The sequence below is a fragment of the Silene latifolia genome, chromosome 2 (assembly GCF_048544455.1).
Source record: "Silene latifolia isolate original U9 population chromosome 2, ASM4854445v1, whole genome shotgun sequence".
In the NCBI taxonomy this organism is placed as follows: domain Eukaryota; kingdom Viridiplantae; phylum Streptophyta; class Magnoliopsida; order Caryophyllales; family Caryophyllaceae; genus Silene; species Silene latifolia.
In genome coordinates this window covers 185,540,109-185,557,282 of record NC_133527.1, presented here as the reverse complement: position 1 = coordinate 185,557,282, position 17,174 = coordinate 185,540,109, and the positions used below count along the sequence as shown (strand labels likewise).

At 35.3% G+C, this 17,174-nt stretch overlaps 3 protein-coding genes and 1 non-coding gene across 5 annotated transcripts; 1 reads left to right on the top strand and 3 right to left on the bottom strand.

Moving 5' to 3' along the window:
* Positions 1 to 206: 206 nt before the first annotated feature.
* On the bottom strand, positions 207 to 288 carry TRNAS-UGA (transfer RNA serine (anticodon UGA)). Its single transcript has one exon. It is a non-coding gene; the product is annotated as a tRNA-Ser (tRNA).
* A 663-nt stretch (positions 289 to 951) lies between these two features.
* LOC141643744 (peroxidase 16-like) lies at positions 952 to 3,029 on the bottom strand. Its single transcript, XM_074453038.1, has 3 exons — positions 2,470 to 3,029; positions 2,105 to 2,296; positions 952 to 1,756 (listed from the first exon to the last, which is right to left on the bottom strand). Exons 1-3 carry the CDS (start codon positions 2,674 to 2,676, stop codon positions 1,184 to 1,186), a joined length of 972 nt encoding a protein of 323 aa, XP_074309139.1. The 5' UTR covers positions 2,677 to 3,029; the 3' UTR covers positions 952 to 1,183.
* A 270-nt stretch (positions 3,030 to 3,299) lies between these two features.
* LOC141643745 (uncharacterized) lies at positions 3,300 to 9,299 on the bottom strand. Of its 2 annotated transcripts, none has more exons than XM_074453039.1 (6): positions 9,204 to 9,299; positions 8,089 to 8,289; positions 6,188 to 6,246; positions 4,818 to 5,016; positions 4,102 to 4,436; positions 3,300 to 3,848 (listed from the first exon to the last, which is right to left on the bottom strand). In XM_074453039.1, the coding sequence occupies exons 2-6, from the start codon at positions 8,227 to 8,229 to the stop codon at positions 3,821 to 3,823; spliced, it is 762 nt and encodes a 253-aa protein (XP_074309140.1). In that variant the 5' UTR covers positions 8,230 to 8,289; positions 9,204 to 9,299; the 3' UTR covers positions 3,300 to 3,820. The 2 variants fall into 2 exon arrangements, with proteins under 2 accessions (XP_074309140.1, XP_074309141.1); XM_074453040.1 differs by having other exon boundaries at positions 3,300 to 3,805; positions 9,204 to 9,298.
* Positions 9,300 to 13,748: 4,449 nt separating this feature from the next.
* On the top strand, positions 13,749 to 16,875 carry LOC141643741 (peroxidase 55-like). Its single transcript, XM_074453034.1, has 3 exons — positions 13,749 to 14,034; positions 14,691 to 14,882; positions 16,219 to 16,875. The coding sequence occupies exons 1-3, from the start codon at positions 13,822 to 13,824 to the stop codon at positions 16,792 to 16,794; spliced, it is 981 nt and encodes a 326-aa protein (XP_074309135.1). The 5' UTR covers positions 13,749 to 13,821; the 3' UTR covers positions 16,795 to 16,875.
* The last annotated feature ends 299 nt before the right edge of the window (positions 16,876 to 17,174 follow it).

Genomic DNA, 17,174 nt, shown 5'->3' with positions numbered 1-17,174 from the left:
TGCATGTCCTTAGTAACCCGCCACCGGTATAGAAAATAATCAAATGCATACATGGTATGGAATACTCCGTATATCATCTGTGTGACTGTGTAAGCACATTACTCACTAGTGATCACTCTGATCAGTCATATTTGATTTTTGATCATTTATTTGAGTGTACGTATCAGCTTTACCTTAAAAAAATCCTAAAAATAAAGTAGCAAAACCGTCGACAGCAGGGTTCGAACCTGCGCGGGCGAAGCCCAACAGATTTCAAGTCTGTCTCCTTAACCACTCGGACATATCGACTTTCATGTCTAATGTTCCCTCACTTTAAGTTATATCAAGAAACAATCAAAGGGGACTGTAATAGTATGCCTTACCCAGCGATTATACAGTTAGATAGTAGATACCATAAATTTTCTTGACTAAAACTTTTTCTCTTTTCATAATATGCCTTGATATAGTTTTCGAGAGATTATACAGTCGAGCGAAATTGTTCCTGTAAGCATTAAAGAGACTACTAAAAATATTGGAACTTAATATATCTCTTGTTTTTTTTGTGTAAACGGAACCACAAGTGCGAAATTGATGTTGACAACGTTCGAACCTAACTCATAAGCACTACCTTCCATAACTTACTATATCTCTGTAAAAGGTTATTCACACTTTCTCCCTCCGAGAACACCTAACATATATCCAGGTTCGAAACACGGCAAAAGTTCACAAAACAGTTTTGCTGACATCCCTGCTTTTGGAAGTCTTCTTATCTGATAGTGGTTGGCAATTGGCATTATTGGATTGATAAATAGGCTGCCTGTATCATCACTCATCAGTCATCAATAACATCAGCATACCTTGTGAGGAGGCTCTGCTACTTCACAAAATATGACAAATTTTCGTTTTTTTTTTCTTTCATCATATACCGACCTCCAAGTATAAACGACTGTTAATATTTGACTCCGTTGGATACTTGAATATGACGATAAATGATTTACATACCCGTCTGTTATATTATGATCCTCTTAACACAGAGGATAAGGCTTAAGACGTACGACAAAAAGATCAATACAAACTAACTGTAAACTATACACACAGAAAATGTATTCTGAACCGTAACAAATCGTGTCATACATGAGTGGCAAGTCTTATTATTCAGAAACTTATGATCAATTGATCTTTCATGAAATTTGTTCGATTTCTTTCATTTATTGTACTTAGTACAGTCCCTTCGAACCTCTCCATTGCTAGTCTTGACACCAACTCTCCCAAGCTTTACCATTGACTTCACAAATCCTGAACTGAACCTGCTCATGTTGCTTGCAAATGCCTCAACTGTACGACGAGATTTTGGATCAGACAATAGAGCCTCATCCGAAATAAATAGCCCTTTCCCATCAAGTAAATTTTTGTAGTACAAATTGTCAAATGTTCTAGGAGTGTCCGGGTCAATCCCAACAACAATATTCGGGTCGACATTTGGTGGGCACTCTTGCATCAGCTGCTGTGCATAAGTTGGATCAAGAGATGGGTCCACTGGCGTGGCAGGCGAGAAATTGTACAGGCGATTTGCAAAGCGGTTACAGTGTGAAAATCCAATGGTATGTGCTCCGGATAATGTTATTAAATCAGTGTCACTTAGCTTGTGACTTGCAAACATGGCCTTGAGCTTTTGGTAGTCGAATTGTGGGCCCGGCAAGTTGTTTTCGACATTGGATGCTTTGGAGACCAACCCATCAAGCCGTCCGAGTTCTACTTTGTAAGAAGGCCCTCCTGTCTGGGAGAATTTAGTTGGATATATGTGAATATTCTAGATATTATCTAGGAATAGGGAAAACTTAGAATTCAATTGTCAGAAACATAATCCTACAGGTTTTTAATAGAAACTGTAAATTCGAGTATCCAACTTCTTTTACCGCGTTACAAGCAAGAGGCAGACGAGTTGATGGGTTCTGGTTTCAGAAACGTAAATATGTACGGTCTTTGGGGTCATTTGTCAGGATTAACGAGTTCATAGGTATAGAAAAGCGACTTTAGTGGAGAGTCGAGTTAGATTTTGACAGGTCAATAAAGAGCATTTGAGACATTGCTAATATTACAGTTAGTAGTAGTTAAACCAGCTTACCAAGGAAACCACATCTCTAGTAGCAAGAGCGAGGATATCAGCACAAGAGACAATACCAGGACAAACAGCTTCAACTGCTTCCTTAGCCTTGATCACTGTGTCGAATCCATCTCCAGCCAATGACAGATTATCTGGCGCATCTCTTTCTGCGTCTCTATTCGGAGAGACAATCATAATTGATGCATCACAACCCTTTTCAACACCATGGTAAAATCATTAGCATTAAGCTCTCAAGCAAAAAAAAAAAAAAATCCTGAATCATTGAGGTAGTAAACAGCAAGTCTTTCTTGTGACATCTCACAACCTCCTTTTCCTTTTTACGGGTGTGAGTTGTCACAAGTAAGAATTTGTGGGTAGTTAATTACCTCAACAAAGCAATCGTGGAAGAAGAGTCGTAGAGTAGCTTGAGCTGTTACAAAAGTCTGTTGGAATTTTTTCGACACAGCATCACTGACAATGCTCTCCACATTTGGGCAACTATGCTTATAAAAATTCTTCATCAGTTTCCCAGCTTTTACATTCTCTGTACAAAGAAGAATTAGCAGTATACAATATATTATCCATTTCTTCATATTAGTTTCCAATTATATTTCCCTTAGTTACACATCAAAGAAGGATTAATCAGACTTATATTAGTGGAGTATTCACTAGAAATGCTATAAATAATTAGATTATGCTGTCCATTCAATATGATCATGGATTCATGAAGTTGCATTAGAGTAGTGTAACTGGGTGACGTATATGTTTTAGATAATGTAATTATGTAGAGCATCATATATGCATATATTTGTCTTAACTGGGTATGACGCAAGTAATTTGATCACACTAATCTGGAATTGGCCAGTAGGTATCATTAATTAACTAATTGTGTTTTTTTATACAATTATTATGTTTGTGCGCCATTGCAGAACAATGTCAAAATTATACGAAGTAATTCATTTCCAAAAGTGCTTGAACCAAATACTCTCCGTCTCAATCATTTGTTTACTTTTGATTAAAATAAATAAGAAAAACAAATAATTTAAGACAAGAGTATCTATTGATTATTTAAAATCGCCCAATATGTTTTTGCACAAAAATGAACTGTCACAATTACAGTGGTAAGACTAAAAGAATGCCCTATTTAACTAAATTTATGGGGCGGTGTCAAAAAAATTGTTAAAAGGGAAAAAGAGATGGTTTTTTTAATTCAAAATTTGCGAAATGTTAAAATGGAGCAATTTCATTGAATAAGTCACAAAAGCCACCCAGAAAAAAAAGGGCATTACAAAAACACGGAGTACTCGGTACTCAACAAGATAACTACGTAGAATTTAGTGATCTTACAAAGTCAGATGTCTCAAATCACAAGGAATGCAATAGGAAACTTGGTACAGAACTTAAGGTAGATATAACAAGTGTCACCCTCTATAGTATCATTATACCTAAATTAGGTCGCTCAGGCGTGCTGATATATTCAATGCCGAACTGAACTTAGAGCTTGCAGGAGGCAGAGAGATCTTACAAGTCGGGTCATTAGGGTATATTATGCACTTGATAGAAGCAACTTGTCCCTGTTTTGTAGTGCTCGGTCTTCGGAAAACTGACGGATGGTGTAAGGCAGCACGGTCAAGCAGCAGCTCCTTGTTCCATGCTTGATGGTGGGACATAGGCCAAAGCTTGACGAACCTGGTAGTTTTATTGTTTGTAAATCACGCTGACCTGCCAAGGCAAATGTCACATTTCTTGAGTGTTTCTGTTTTTACTGCATAGCAATTCATGTATTATCAGATTAGCACAAGTCATTACCACATCTATTCTATTACCAATATATAGAAACAAAAGGGAAGGGAGAAGGGTATATATCATGGGTGATGAAACTGAAGAATGAAAATGCAAAAGTAACAATGCGAGATTGCAATAGATGCCAAGAAAGAATTCCTTGCCGAGGTCATTTATTATCTTTAACATTTGGCTGTAATCATTAACATTGTGTTATAGAAGATATGAAGACATGCCTTTTTCCTTGCTGAACAGACCGCGGAACAAACGCCAATCCACGATTGTGGCGGCGGCCAAAGCTGATTGAAGAAGGCATTGAGTCTGATGTACTTAATTTTGAGATACCAGAAACTAAGCCTTCAATAGTATCATTCTCAACCTGCATTGCACTTGAAGCTTCCTCCTTGTGAGAAACATGCTTACGATGAAGTTTTTGTCTCTCTTTCTTGGACTGATGCACTTTCTTGGAGAACTCAAATGAAACAGGAAATTTATGCTTGTCCACAAGATGCCTATGTCTTGCTTTGTAACTCTTGAATTTCAACCCACATGTTTCGACCAAACATTCATACTGAAACAAACAACCAATGAACCAATCAGTAATGAGGAAGTGGGTTTAACATAAAAACACAGGACCTCTAATTTTCATTCTGGTTATCAAAAGGATTTCCGAAGTCGCAGTCACAATCAACAAAAATTTAGTCCTGCGACAACTCTGACAGAGGCACAAAAGTCAAACAAATCCACACCATCCAAAAGAATGAAGAGATGAGGAACAACTAAGAGTAATCTGTCTTGCCCCTCGCCAGAGTTGCTTTGAATAATAGCAATGAAATGACTCATTACATAAACATCAACGTCATTTATACCGACATGATAGGACAATTTTGTTCAATTAAATACTGGCATACTGCTTTGTGCCAACATCAACTTAAGGGACATTATGACATACCATAGGAAATCCCCTTGCAACTTTTGCCTGGAAGAATGAATCGTGCATTTCAGATACATGGATGCTTAGCAAGCGCTGTGTTGGATAGACTCGTGAGCACACTGAGCATGATGCAGTATGTCGTGCATTATAGTGATCTTCAAAGCTCTCCAGAGAGTTCAATTGTGCATCACAGCCGACAATGGGACATACAATACTCCTGCAAACGATTAATGAAATGAAATGGGAAATTAGGCATATTTCAGATAATGCAGATGTTGATAATATTAATATCCTCACAAATCTCAATTTTTCAAAGCAGAATATAGCAGAACAGATCTACAGGGTAAAATTAACTAAACTAATGAACACAGCACAGGTAAATAATTACTCAAAAGCATCATGTTTTACTATAACAAGCTTGTTAAACAATAGCTAATCCAATAACAGTGAGTTAAAGTATTCAAATTGTACACCTCAAGTTGAGAGGTAAAATGTATAAACTCAAACAAAAAAAAGTAGAAAGTGAAATCAAACTAGTAAAATTATCATTAGTTGAGCTTAAAATTTATCACATTTACTTCACTATATATGATCGATGAAGAACCTATAGAGCACGCGTATTTCTATTTGTTTGATTACTTATCAGATTTATCAGTAAGTAGTTTTTACATCCCCAAATTACTGGTAGTTTTCCTCCAAGATCATGTACATTTTCATTCTCATTATTCAGTTAATTTTTTTTTGTCCTGTTCACAAGTACATTATTCATTTATTCCTTGGACAATAGCAATTTTTTGGGCAGATTGGCCAAGTTTCTAGGTTTTCTCTTGTTCTATTGACAAGAGTTTATACTCCAGGTTGATTTTAGTCTAGCGTAGATGGAGTACTATTTTATGTGAACAACTTTCATTGTTTTTGCAAATTCTATGATGGCATCAGAGCAGGCAAATCTACAAAATAAAATTTGCATGGTAAAAATACTTAAACTAGTGAATAGTGACCATAGTACATGCAAACTTTAAACTGAAATTAATATTTTGTTGAAAACAAAGAGGTAAGTGATGTCATATGAATTACATTTATTTTAGCACAAAAACTCAAATCTCAAGTTACAGATTCCTAAAGCTACAAAAGTTGATCAAGAATTTAGCTTTTATCCTGCAAGTTTAGGGTATATAAAATCAAATAGCTAAGTGAAGAAGGTAAAACATCAACCTAAAATCATTTTATTAAGCTTCAGTTATTATCATAAAGCGGCATACATATGCAAACTTCTGCAATCTAAATTCTAAACTAAGCAGTGCAGAATGAACAAATGTTCAAAGATTGTGAAGAAAGGATCATAAAGAAAAGCAGAATCAGAGAGGAAGATAATTGTAAGGGGCTACCTTTCACGATCTTCCACAAGCAGTTGTTGCATTTCATCTTCACTCACGTCCAATGCAACCTGGATACAGAAAACAGTCAAAAACAAGAATGTAACCAAGTCAAATGAGTTATATAGGGTCAAGATTATCATAAACCATAAACCTTTTAACCTTAATTCTAAGGAAATATGAACCATTGACAATGAACAATGAACAATATTGAGTCTAAATGGTACTTCAAGAGAATACTAGAAATCACATACATCCCTGAGTATTATGAGAAGCAAATTTTGCTAGAGACTAGGGTAAACATAAAGCTGATGAGGCCAATGGATCACTGTTAGAGACTTTCAGTTGTTACATACATGCCTATAGAAAGGGTCTTATTTAGTTCATAAATGTTAATGTCCTGCTTTATCAATATAAATGTGCTTCTGAAACCGGTGAAGAAAAACCTCAAGTAGTTCCCAAAGCATGAAGAATGTAAATAATTTAAGAAAGTACTAGTTGGAATGTTGTTTTCCATGGAGTCAACCTCCTATCCTGGAAGTCTAAGAAGCGACATGCCATTTCAGGGTCCTTTGCAAAATTAGGCTGGTTATCAAGATTGCTCATAGAGTTAAAATTTGCCAGTTATCATACCCACCCTAGCGTTAAGTGACAACCAAAATGCTATCAACATTGGTAAAACTCATGTTTTCATAAGAAGATAAAGCACATTGATTTGAATTATCTATCTGTCTGAGAATAACTTTCTCTGAGATTATCTCACTCTCATAAGTTCCTACTGTTTTCCAGATGTTTTTACCAAGCCCTTGAGTAGAATTAAAGACAATTAATCATCATTATATCCTACTCATGTTAGGCTTCCTCCACCTTGAGGAAACTGCTTATCAATTCAGAGGAGCAGTTAAACTCAGTGAGCTAACATCACAACAAAATACGCAATAAAACACATTAATAGCCAACTTCCAAAGGAGTATAACCAACCTATAAAGCAGATGCCAGCTAAGCACCTAAGCCTACTTAGTTAGGAAAAAATTCAAGTGCGGTGGCCTGAGATTTGAGCTAATTCCAATTCTGTTACTTCCTTACTGGAGGTTTCACAAATCTACTTTTCTCGCCCCAACTTTCTATTACTTCCAGCTGACCTATAGTCACAGATGTTTTTAAGAATCGTTAAATACTCTGTAGTTATTAACTTTTTGGTAAATAAATGTGCAAAATTCACCATAATATTTAATCCAACGCTGATTTTCCATTTCATTATGGTTTACAACTTAGCTACTGTGTTATACCTTACCTACACAAAAGTAAAACTTATCAAACTCAAGTCACCAAAGTCTGAAAATTCTCATCTCTCAGGTCACTAAAGCGCAGTCTATAAAATCTCGGCAACATAATAGCGGAATTAGCCTAACCTCAAGGCACCAAAACGGAAATTTTCCTAGCTAGCATGTCGCTAACAATGCTGTACAATAGAGACTCATTCAATGCCTTAAATCTTCTTTCCACTTTTCGCTCTACAACTCCGGCAATATTCTCTCAATTTTCCTCGCAGCATTTTCACTTAATTATATCACCAATTATGAATCTCAATGGCGTTATTCATAGACAGCTCCATGCCTCCATTTGAACAACAATTCAGGAATTTCGGCAAAACTATGCTAATAACAGCGTATTACTCTACAACGATCAATGAAGATTACAGGAAAGCCTAACTTCTTCGCGCAATCGAATAAACTATGCTATTAACAGCAAAACTATGATCATCATGAATTTCAGTAAACCCTAACGCATCGCAATCGAATTAATCTGATATACTCCATAGCGATTGACAACATAAACATCAAACAAAGAAAAACAGTGAATTACTGTAACAATTTGAGAAAAATTAGGTAATTAAATGAAGAAATTAAGACCTGTTTAGAAAGAAGTTGACGTTCAATGTCGCCGGAGGTGAAGAAGGGAGAATCGGGAGGAAACTTGCGACGGAAGGAAATCCAGTAAGGGAACTCCGTTTCTAGAAACTTCGATTTACCGTTTTCTTCAACGATTTCCATGGCGATACGATTGAATGTATGAATTGATCTCACTTGTGGAATGTCAGTTAGGGAGATACACCGTTTTTTTTTTTTTTTTTTTTTTTTTTTTTTTTTTGGTAGGACCAACCTATCTCATCCTTTCGAATGAGGGAGGTGAGTTGAAGCCACCGGCTATCAAACCACCTCGAAAGAGTTGGACATGAATGTCCAATAGAAGCCATGAAGTCAGCAACCTTGTTGGCTTCACGAAAGCAATGTTTAATTATCACTTCATCGAAAAAATGAAGGTCTAATTTCACATCCTTAATAATACTAGAAATTTCCCAAGGAATTTGTCAGGTACCTCTAATCGAGTTAATCACACATAAATTATCACCCTCCACAATTAACTTTGAGATTCCTAAATATTTAGCTGCTAAAATGCCTTCTTTTAAAGCGAGAGCTTCCGCAACAAGAATACTATTGGAACCGCACTTTTTTGCTCCTAACAAAACGACTTTACCATTGTGATCTCTTATTGAATATCCTAAGGCAGCTTTACTACCTTCTATTCTCGATCCGTCAAAATTTAGCTTTAGGAAACCGTTTCTAGGTTTTTCCCACCAAATTTCTTCCTTCCTAGGATTGTTTCTAGCTGACTCTTCTATCTCGAGATTGTTGAGATCCTTAAATCTCGTCACATTCCAGGTCTTAATACTACTATTACATAAAGTAATAAGTTTGCTGATATTTAAGTTAACATTATTAAAGATAATGTCATTTCTATGAAACCATGCATTCCACCAAATAAAGATAATCTTAGTGAAATCATCTCTTGAAATTAAATCTTTGAGAAAATTAAGTTTCGTTAGAAAACTTTGACTTGTAATATTATCATATTTTGACACAAACTCATCGAAACTAATAATGTTCAGATCTTGGATGACAGATCCAATCAAGGGGCATTCGTAAAAGAAATGATCTTTGCTTTCAATAGGATTGTTGCACAGAACACGGTGCTTGTTGAATGTCGTCGTTCAAACTCAAACTTCAAACTTGAATTTTTGGGTGTGTTTTGAAATGGGTGTATTACAATTAGGATTTGGGTTCAAACTTGTCCATATTTTTCTTTTTTTGTGGGCAATTATGGTAGTGGGTATGCGGGTCGTTGACAGGGGCGGTTTCAGGATTTAAATGTACGGTGGGTTAGATAATTTGTTCTATGATAATTTTTTTTTTTTTTGAAATGCTATAAAAGATTTGCAGTTGGTAATTATACCCGTTTTATCCTATACTACCAAATTTAATAAAGAAAATATGTTTAAGACTGACTAAACACTATTTGTTATAAATGTTTCATAAATTATTGTCAAACAATAATAAGTGCAAAAAAACTGAACATATAAAACAGGCGGATTAGAGCATTTAGGTATTTTAAGAAGTTTTCATTAAGTTTCAGAATATTAGTGATAGTTTCAAAAGATGAGAGATCACACGGAGAATTTAAAAAATACGAGTGTACCATGTACACCGTAGAAGAACTCATTACTAAATTATACTACCTCCATTCAACTTCCCAGTACAAATAAGTTTTTTGCACAAGTTTTAAGAAAAAAATAAAATACTATTAAAGGTACAAGTGGATGTTAATAAGTTGTTTTAATTGTTTTAAGAGGAGGTAAAGTGAACAAAAAAAAAAGTTTGGCAAATTGTGAAAGTCTAAAAGCCTAAATAAAATAGAGTACTAACAAATGCTCTTTCGCTGGGTTTCAAACTCACGAACCAAAAAACTATTAAAGGTACAAGTGGATGTTAATAAGTTGTTTAATTGGTAGACACATATTCTACCAATAGACCAACTCCAGTTTACAAATTTCATTTTACATGTAATATTTATATCACTCTTTTTCCAGAAAACAGGTTGGGCTCCAGCCCATATAGCCAATGGGCTGGATCCGCCCCTGGTCGTTGTCCTCGTTGAGCTGGTATGTCCCAACACAACCCATGTCATGGGTTGTTCAGTACGACATGATACGACACGTTATGGCATGTGAGTATGTGACTGACCGAAGTTTGAGAAAAAAGATTGTGCCTAGCCCAGACACGATATGCTTTGTCACGCCTAGGCACACTCAAGAAGAAGAAGAAAAAATTAAGTATAGGAATTGTTGGGAACGCCCAAGCACGACATGGTACGTTGTGGGTTGTGTCTTGCTTAGGCGAACATTTCCATTTCATTGACACGACATGAAACACATCATTCCATGCTTGGGTCGTGTCATTTTATTTATTTTCTAGGCTTGACTTCTCCAAGTTAAACTCGTTTTCAAATTCAAAACGTGTCAAATTTATATTTAAATCAAGTTATTTTACCCCGTGGCTAAATCTACTTTAATACTATAAATTTTAGTTTGATTGTACTAAACCAAGGCCTTGCAAAACAAAAACTAATGGTGAACCAATATTGGCCCAACTTGACTTTTAGCAAAATTCAAAGGTAATGTATAATTCAATTTATAGCAACTCTTCTGTAGGATCGTTCTATAGTATAAGACTGACCCAATAGATAAATAGCCCAAACTTATTAATATATTATATTTGCATTTTAATTTTATTTTAATAACTCGATATCTTATGTGTAATACTGACACATTTAAATCAGTAAGTTATTAATATAAAACATTAGGTTATTAAAATAAAATATTTTTTAACTAATTTATTAAATAATTTTATTGGGTTTTTTTGTAATTGAACTTGTCTTACACATAAAGTAGTCTTACATAACAATTTGTGTTCAATTTCACACCCAAACTCATACCGAAGTTGCACATGAGTAAAGTTTGTTTAGGTAATTCAACCCTCTATCGAGTAATAATCCAACTTTTTATTTTCTATTCCAACAAATAATTGTCATTAGTCATTACTGGCCAAAAGATGAAAAGAAACAAAATAGCTATCCAAATAAGTGCTTCAATACTTGTACAACGATTTTTTTTCCAAAATAGGGTTTTATAACAAACAATTTAACGAAATATGGTAACTTTGAAACTAATTACCCAAAATGGGTCCACGTAGGCTCGGTTCTGGCGATGCTAGGTTCAGATTAAGGTCGCTTAGCGGGAGAGCGACTTGAGGTCAAACCGCCCAGCCACTGAGCGACTGGGGGGGAGGGGGGGAAGAAAGAAAGTAGCTGATGGGAATCGAACATGGAATTTAAAACAATCCCACCACACCCATAACCATAACACCCAATATAATATTATGATTTAATAGGGAGAATAAAATTAGATATTTAATGTTAGTAGTAATAAATGCGTTCTGGGACTTGTACAACAATTACTCAATATTATTTTTAAGCACTTTATTTTGACCTATAAATTGAATTGCTCTGCTGGTTAGGTAGTATAGAATAAGTGTTAATTTCGTGGGTGGTCTTGAGTTCGATCCTGCTAAACTGCTTTTTTTTTTTTTTTTTTTTTGGCAAAAGCTAAAGTCGCTGTGGGGGAGGACGATTTGAACTGAAATCGCTCACCCCCCGAGCGACTTGCCTTGAAGTAGGCGAACATTAAGTTACACTTTGGGTAAGGTCGTTGAGCGGGAGAGCGACTTGAATCCGAGCCTAACTTCGGTGATAACGTGGACCCATTTTGGGTAAATACTTTGAAACTCAACCCATTTTGTTAATTTGTATGTGTTTAGACCCCATTTTGAAAAAATACTCCGTACTAGTCATACCTTACCTTTAACTTCTATGATCTAAATGTATGGATCTCATATAATACCGTCTTATATGAAAATTTGTAAAGTCCAACCGTACCTTACCTTTAACTCATACATAACCCAAATTGCTGGAGAGTCACATTTGAAGGAACCTCCCCTTAACATAAAATGTGAACAAGTTCCTTACTAAAACTATCATTCGTCCATGGGAAGGTAGACAATTAATGGTGGCACGCTAAGCATGCATAGCAACTATTTTAGCTGGCATTTGGTACTTGGTCATTTTCAAAGATATGTTTATAACTGGAATTCATCACTTGCTAAATTTCACAAGTAACATTCTATATACGAGTAATATACAGATAATGTACCATTTCACCATCCATCACAACTCGACATATAAATCGTGTACATGGTGCAATTTCAATCCTATCATGGAGCTTAAGACGATTTTTTATGTACAAATTATAAAAGTACGACACTGAAAATGTGAGCCATGTAAATAATTACAATTAATAATGTCACTTGTAGAAAATTTCCATATAGTTCTTGGTATAGTGGTAACCTTAACATGTGAGGCCAGGCCATGTAATGAATTATCACTAGAAATAGCATAGCTAAGATCATAACCATCGGTAATAACAATAGTATACTCCCTCCGATTCAGATCAAAGGTAACATTGACTTTTTGACACTATTTATGGCCGTAGAGAATCTTTAATATTATTCTTAATTTATAAGACAAAATATATTCATGTGAGATCTTGTCTGATTCCTCGTCATAAATGCTATTAGAATATCAAACTTTTATAATTTTTAATAATGTGTAACTAAAGATATTTACGTTGCAAAACGTATCTCGATAAGTATGAAAAAGTAAATGTTACTCTTGATTTGGATCGGAGGGAGTATATAGTAGCATTGCCTTCAAATATACTCCGTACAACCCCAATCCAACCCACAAGCATTTAAAAATTAAAACACAGAGAAATTGCTCTGAGATTATAAGAGTTGATTGACCAGCGAAAATTAGGTAAAACTTTAATATCAAATTATTAATTTTTCCAATATTTTTACAGTTGCAATGTATGGAAAAAAGAGAAGATAGATAGTAATTCTCGAACAATGAATAATGAAAACAATTAAACTCAAAAGCACGTAGGGGTCACTATATATAGTCTTTCCTCCGTCCCGATCATTTGTTTATCTATTTCATTTTTGGGTATCTCAGTCAATTATTTACCTTTATATTCTAGGAAGTAGGAACACACTCAAGTTGGTCCACTTATCATCTAATAATTGGTCTTCTTCTCTTTCCTTGATCTTTTAGTAAAAACCAAAGGTAAATAAATAATCAGAGTTGAGACGGTGGGAGTAATTATTTAGTGGCGGATTTTGGAGCAAACATTAACCGAACTCCGAAAGTTAATTTCTTATTAACTTTGCGTGTGAATATTATACTCAATCATTGAGTTAAGGGGATGACAAATTAACAACACTGAAATATGAAAAATCAGTGGGCCGAAGGTCAGACCCCCTTCCGATATAACTAAGGTCCTCCACGGGTAATATTAGCAATCAATGATGCATGAAACATGAGGCCAATTCCATACCATAAGGTTGGAGATGATTAACAAATTGACTAAATTCAGTAATTTCTGGTTGATGAAATGAATTACGCTACCAACGTAAAATAAATATGACGTGCCACATATTATTGAATGTTCAACATCACATGAAAAAAACAATTACCAATCACCCATACTATAAAATAACCTAGATTTATTCTAGGTTGGTTGTTTAGCTAGTCCACACTACATATTAGCCTATATATATAGTACGAGTTCATGCCATGCAAGTTTTATCTTATTATTATTACCATATCATAATAATAAACGTATTAATTTGAAGATGGTTGCATTATTGAAAAATGTATGCAAAATTATGATGATAATAGTGATGATTATAGGGGTGGGTAAAACTCAATTGTCTGAGAATTTCTACAGGTTTAGTTGTCCGTTTGTCGAACCTATTGTGAGACAGGCCGTTTCTACCAAATTCAGTCAGACTTCAGTTACTGCTCAGGCAACTATTCGTCTCTTTTTCCATGATTGTTTCGTCGAGGTAATAACTTGTTTACAAATTCTCGTGTGAGGTGTAAACGTAGGCTTATATTGGATTGTGGATAGTACAACAATAAGTTCGTATTGAGGTACTTTATACAAGATATATTGTCAGTTCTTATGATGAACTTGAACCTATGTGTTTTGTTATTTCCTATGAACTTCAGTTTAGAATGTAGATATAAACACGTCTTCAAAACACTATTTTAAATGGAAGATTCAAATTATTTAGATTTGTTTTCTTTTATGTGAATAAAAAGTTGTTTCAAAAGCAATACATTTGAAATTATTACAAAATATTCCGTGTTTTATGCACCCGTCTATTGATCTATTCCTCTAGTTTTGTCGTGCGAGCCTCCGATTCTCCATAACCATACTTTTGTGTAATCGAATAGTCGAGGTTGTTATAACACCTCTACAACATATATACATGTTTTTTCAAAAAAAAAAAAAAAAAAAAAAAAAAAATAATTTGTATGGTAAAAATAGAAGGCATATATAAGTGATCACAACAATGTGACAAAAGAAAATGTAATATTACAAGACGGATACTCCCGTGTTAAACAAAAATTTGTGTTACGTTAGAAGCAGAGTACAAAGAACTGGTATAGTAATGCGTATATGTTTAGTCCATTAATAACTTTGTGATGAATTCAGGGATGTGATGCGTCTATCATGATATTCTCCGCAAATGGGGATGCCGAGAAGGACGCGCCGATCAATCTATCGCTAGCAGGAGACGGATTTGACACGGTGAATAAGGCAAAACAAGCTGTTGAAGCTGTTTGCCCTGGTGTTGTGTCATGTGCTGATATTTTGGCCCTTGCTACAAGGGATTCTGTTTTTCTGGTAAGATTTAAAGTACTTCCTTAGACCATGCCCAAGCAAGGTCACCAACTGGGTCGTGACCTTGTTGGGTCATGCTAATGACGGTAATTAAGGAGTAATAAGGTGATAATTTGGTGACCTTGAATAACTCAGGGTCACCGGGTGACCTTGAGTTAGAAATTGGTAAAAGTTGGTGACCTTACACGTGGCGTATTTCTATTGGTTTACAACATTAAAAAATAAAAAAAATAAAAAAAGTACAACAAATACTACAGCTACTCTGCTTCTTCTGTTTCTTCTCTGCTGCATACTCCATTTTCATCCTTGCTTGTCTTCCTCCCCTTTCTTTTCGGCAACTTCCTTGTTTTAATTTTCAGCGTTTTTTTGTTTTTTTCTAAAATAAAAATTGTATTTTTTTGAAATAGTTGAGTGGTAATATTTTGTAAATTGTATTTTTATGTAAGTATTGTAAATATTAAATATTTTGTATTTTGTAAATTGTATTTTTATTGTAAAAGTAAGAGAGAGGTTTTGGTGGGGTAGTGAATGTGGTAAATGATTGAAAATGTTGGAAAGTGGAAAAATGATTGAGTTGGTGACCCAGGTCGTGACCTTCTGCTTGGGAAGGTGAAAGTGAGTCAAGATTAATAAGGTGCGATTAAGAGGAAAAATTTTGGTGACCCGATTAAGGCGACCTTCTGCTTGGGGATGGTCTTAGACTCCTTTGGGTTTAATTAATTTCTTTCCAAGGGAAATTTCCTTAAAAATTGGATTCATTTACCAAATTAGAGGAAAACTACTGTTTTGGAATGAGTGATTAAATGCTTAAATGATGGTTTTTGCTTATTGGAAATGTAAGTTTCGTGCTTAACTTGTCTCTGATCATTTTTTAAGCAAAACTTCAACAATGTATTACTCATCAATATCCCTATAATTAGTGGTGGAGCGAGGGGACGCTAACTAGGGTGCTCACTCCCGCTGGAAAATGAAAATTCCAAAATTTCTAGTTAAATTTTCGACAATTTTTCAACTTTTCCTTGAGACATTATTCCCCACCCAACGGCAGATCCTAGTTCCGCCACTGCCAATAATTGGACATGTGCTAATGTCCGATACTTCGAGTTACGTTCATAATATACGACTATTGATCTAAAGTTGATTTCAAAATTAGTCATCAGAGCCTAATCTCAACCCTTTCCCCACATGCGTTCAAAATATGATCGGTTTTAACATTAAAAATTTCACGAAGTAGTTGTGATATTTGTGTCGTAGCCTAGATTTAATACAGTGATCTGACGTCTGAGCAACATAAGTTTATATACCAAGGTTTCAATTGTGATAAAATTTTTATGTATAGGCAGGAGGGCCTTCATATAATGTGGAACTAGGACGACGAGATGGGCTCAGCTCCAAGGCAACAGACGTGACGGGGAAGTTACCTGAACCCGAGTTCAACTTAGCTCAACTTGTATCAATGTTTGCCAAGCACAATCTAACCCAAACAGACATGATTGCTCTCTCTGGGGCTCATACCATAGGAGCTTCCCACTGCTCAAAATTCGCGAGCCGGGTCTCTAACTTCTCATCTTCAAACGAGGTTGACCCGTCCATGGACCCTTCATATGCTCAAAACCTGCAACAACAATGCTCAAAGAATAAAGACCCCAACTTTGTAGTCTTTATGGAGACTCAAACGCCGACCACATTTGATAATTTGTATTATCAGGACTTGGTTGCAGGAAGAGGACTGTTTACCTCTGATCAAGTGCTCTATACTGACCAGTCGTCTCGACCAACAGTCGTCAATTTTGCTAACAGTGAAAGGGACTTCGATTCTGCCTTTGTTAGCGCAATTCGACAGCTTGGTAGAGTTGGGGTTAAGACTGGGAATCAGGGTGAGATAAGGAGGAATTGTGCAGCGTTTAATTCATGAAACTGTTGTTAAAATCATGTCAAGGTAGTCAGTTATGTAGTTGAATTTTTGTTACTGTCTCTTTAATAAGATGTGATTTACTGATAAACGATACGGGGTAATAATTCAGACAAAACTGGAGTAACTGAGTAACTGTCAGTTAATTGCTTGTTCTCGACTACAGCTAATATAACACCAAACCATATTTCAGACAAAACCAAACCTACTAGACGTGCTGTAATCGCTTGTTCTCGACTACAGCTAATGTAACACCAATTCACAATGTAGATATTAGATTATTGTCAAGTAAGCCACGAAAATGTGCTTTGAAATCTAGAGCATACCGAAGTAACTGTCAGTTATGAAGACTAATATTGCAGTGTCAGTAAATCTGCAAGTTG

Excerpts from the sequence above, each read along its gene's own strand:
- LOC141643744 (XM_074453038.1), bottom strand. The coding sequence starts at position 2,676 with ATGAAGAAATGGATAATATATTGTATACTGCTAATTCTTCTTTGTACA. Across the intron at positions 2,297-2,469 it reads TCCACGATTGCTTTGTTGAG|GGTTGTGATGCATCAATTAT; the intron begins GTAATTAACTAC and ends GGTGTTGAAAAG. Across the intron at positions 1,757-2,104 it reads CTAGAGATGTGGTTTCCTTG|ACAGGAGGGCCTTCTTACAA; the intron begins GTAAGCTGGTTT and ends AAATTCTCCCAG.
- LOC141643745 (XM_074453039.1), bottom strand. The coding sequence starts at position 8,229 with ATGGAAATCGTTGAAGAAAACGGTAAATCGAAGTTTCTAGAAACGGAG. Across the intron at positions 6,247-8,088 it reads GTCAACTTCTTTCTAAACAG|GTTGCATTGGACGTGAGTGA; the intron begins GTCTTAATTTCT and ends TTCTGTATCCAG. Across the intron at positions 4,437-4,817 it reads TTGCAAGGGGATTTCCTATG|TATGAATGTTTGGTCGAAAC; the intron begins GTATGTCATAAT and ends TGTTTGTTTCAG.
- LOC141643741 (XM_074453034.1), top strand. The coding sequence starts at position 13,822 with ATGGTTGCATTATTGAAAAATGTATGCAAAATTATGATGATAATAGTG. Across the intron at positions 14,035-14,690 it reads TCCATGATTGTTTCGTCGAG|GGATGTGATGCGTCTATCAT; the intron begins GTAATAACTTGT and ends TGATGAATTCAG. Across the intron at positions 14,883-16,218 it reads CAAGGGATTCTGTTTTTCTG|GCAGGAGGGCCTTCATATAA; the intron begins GTAAGATTTAAA and ends TTTTATGTATAG.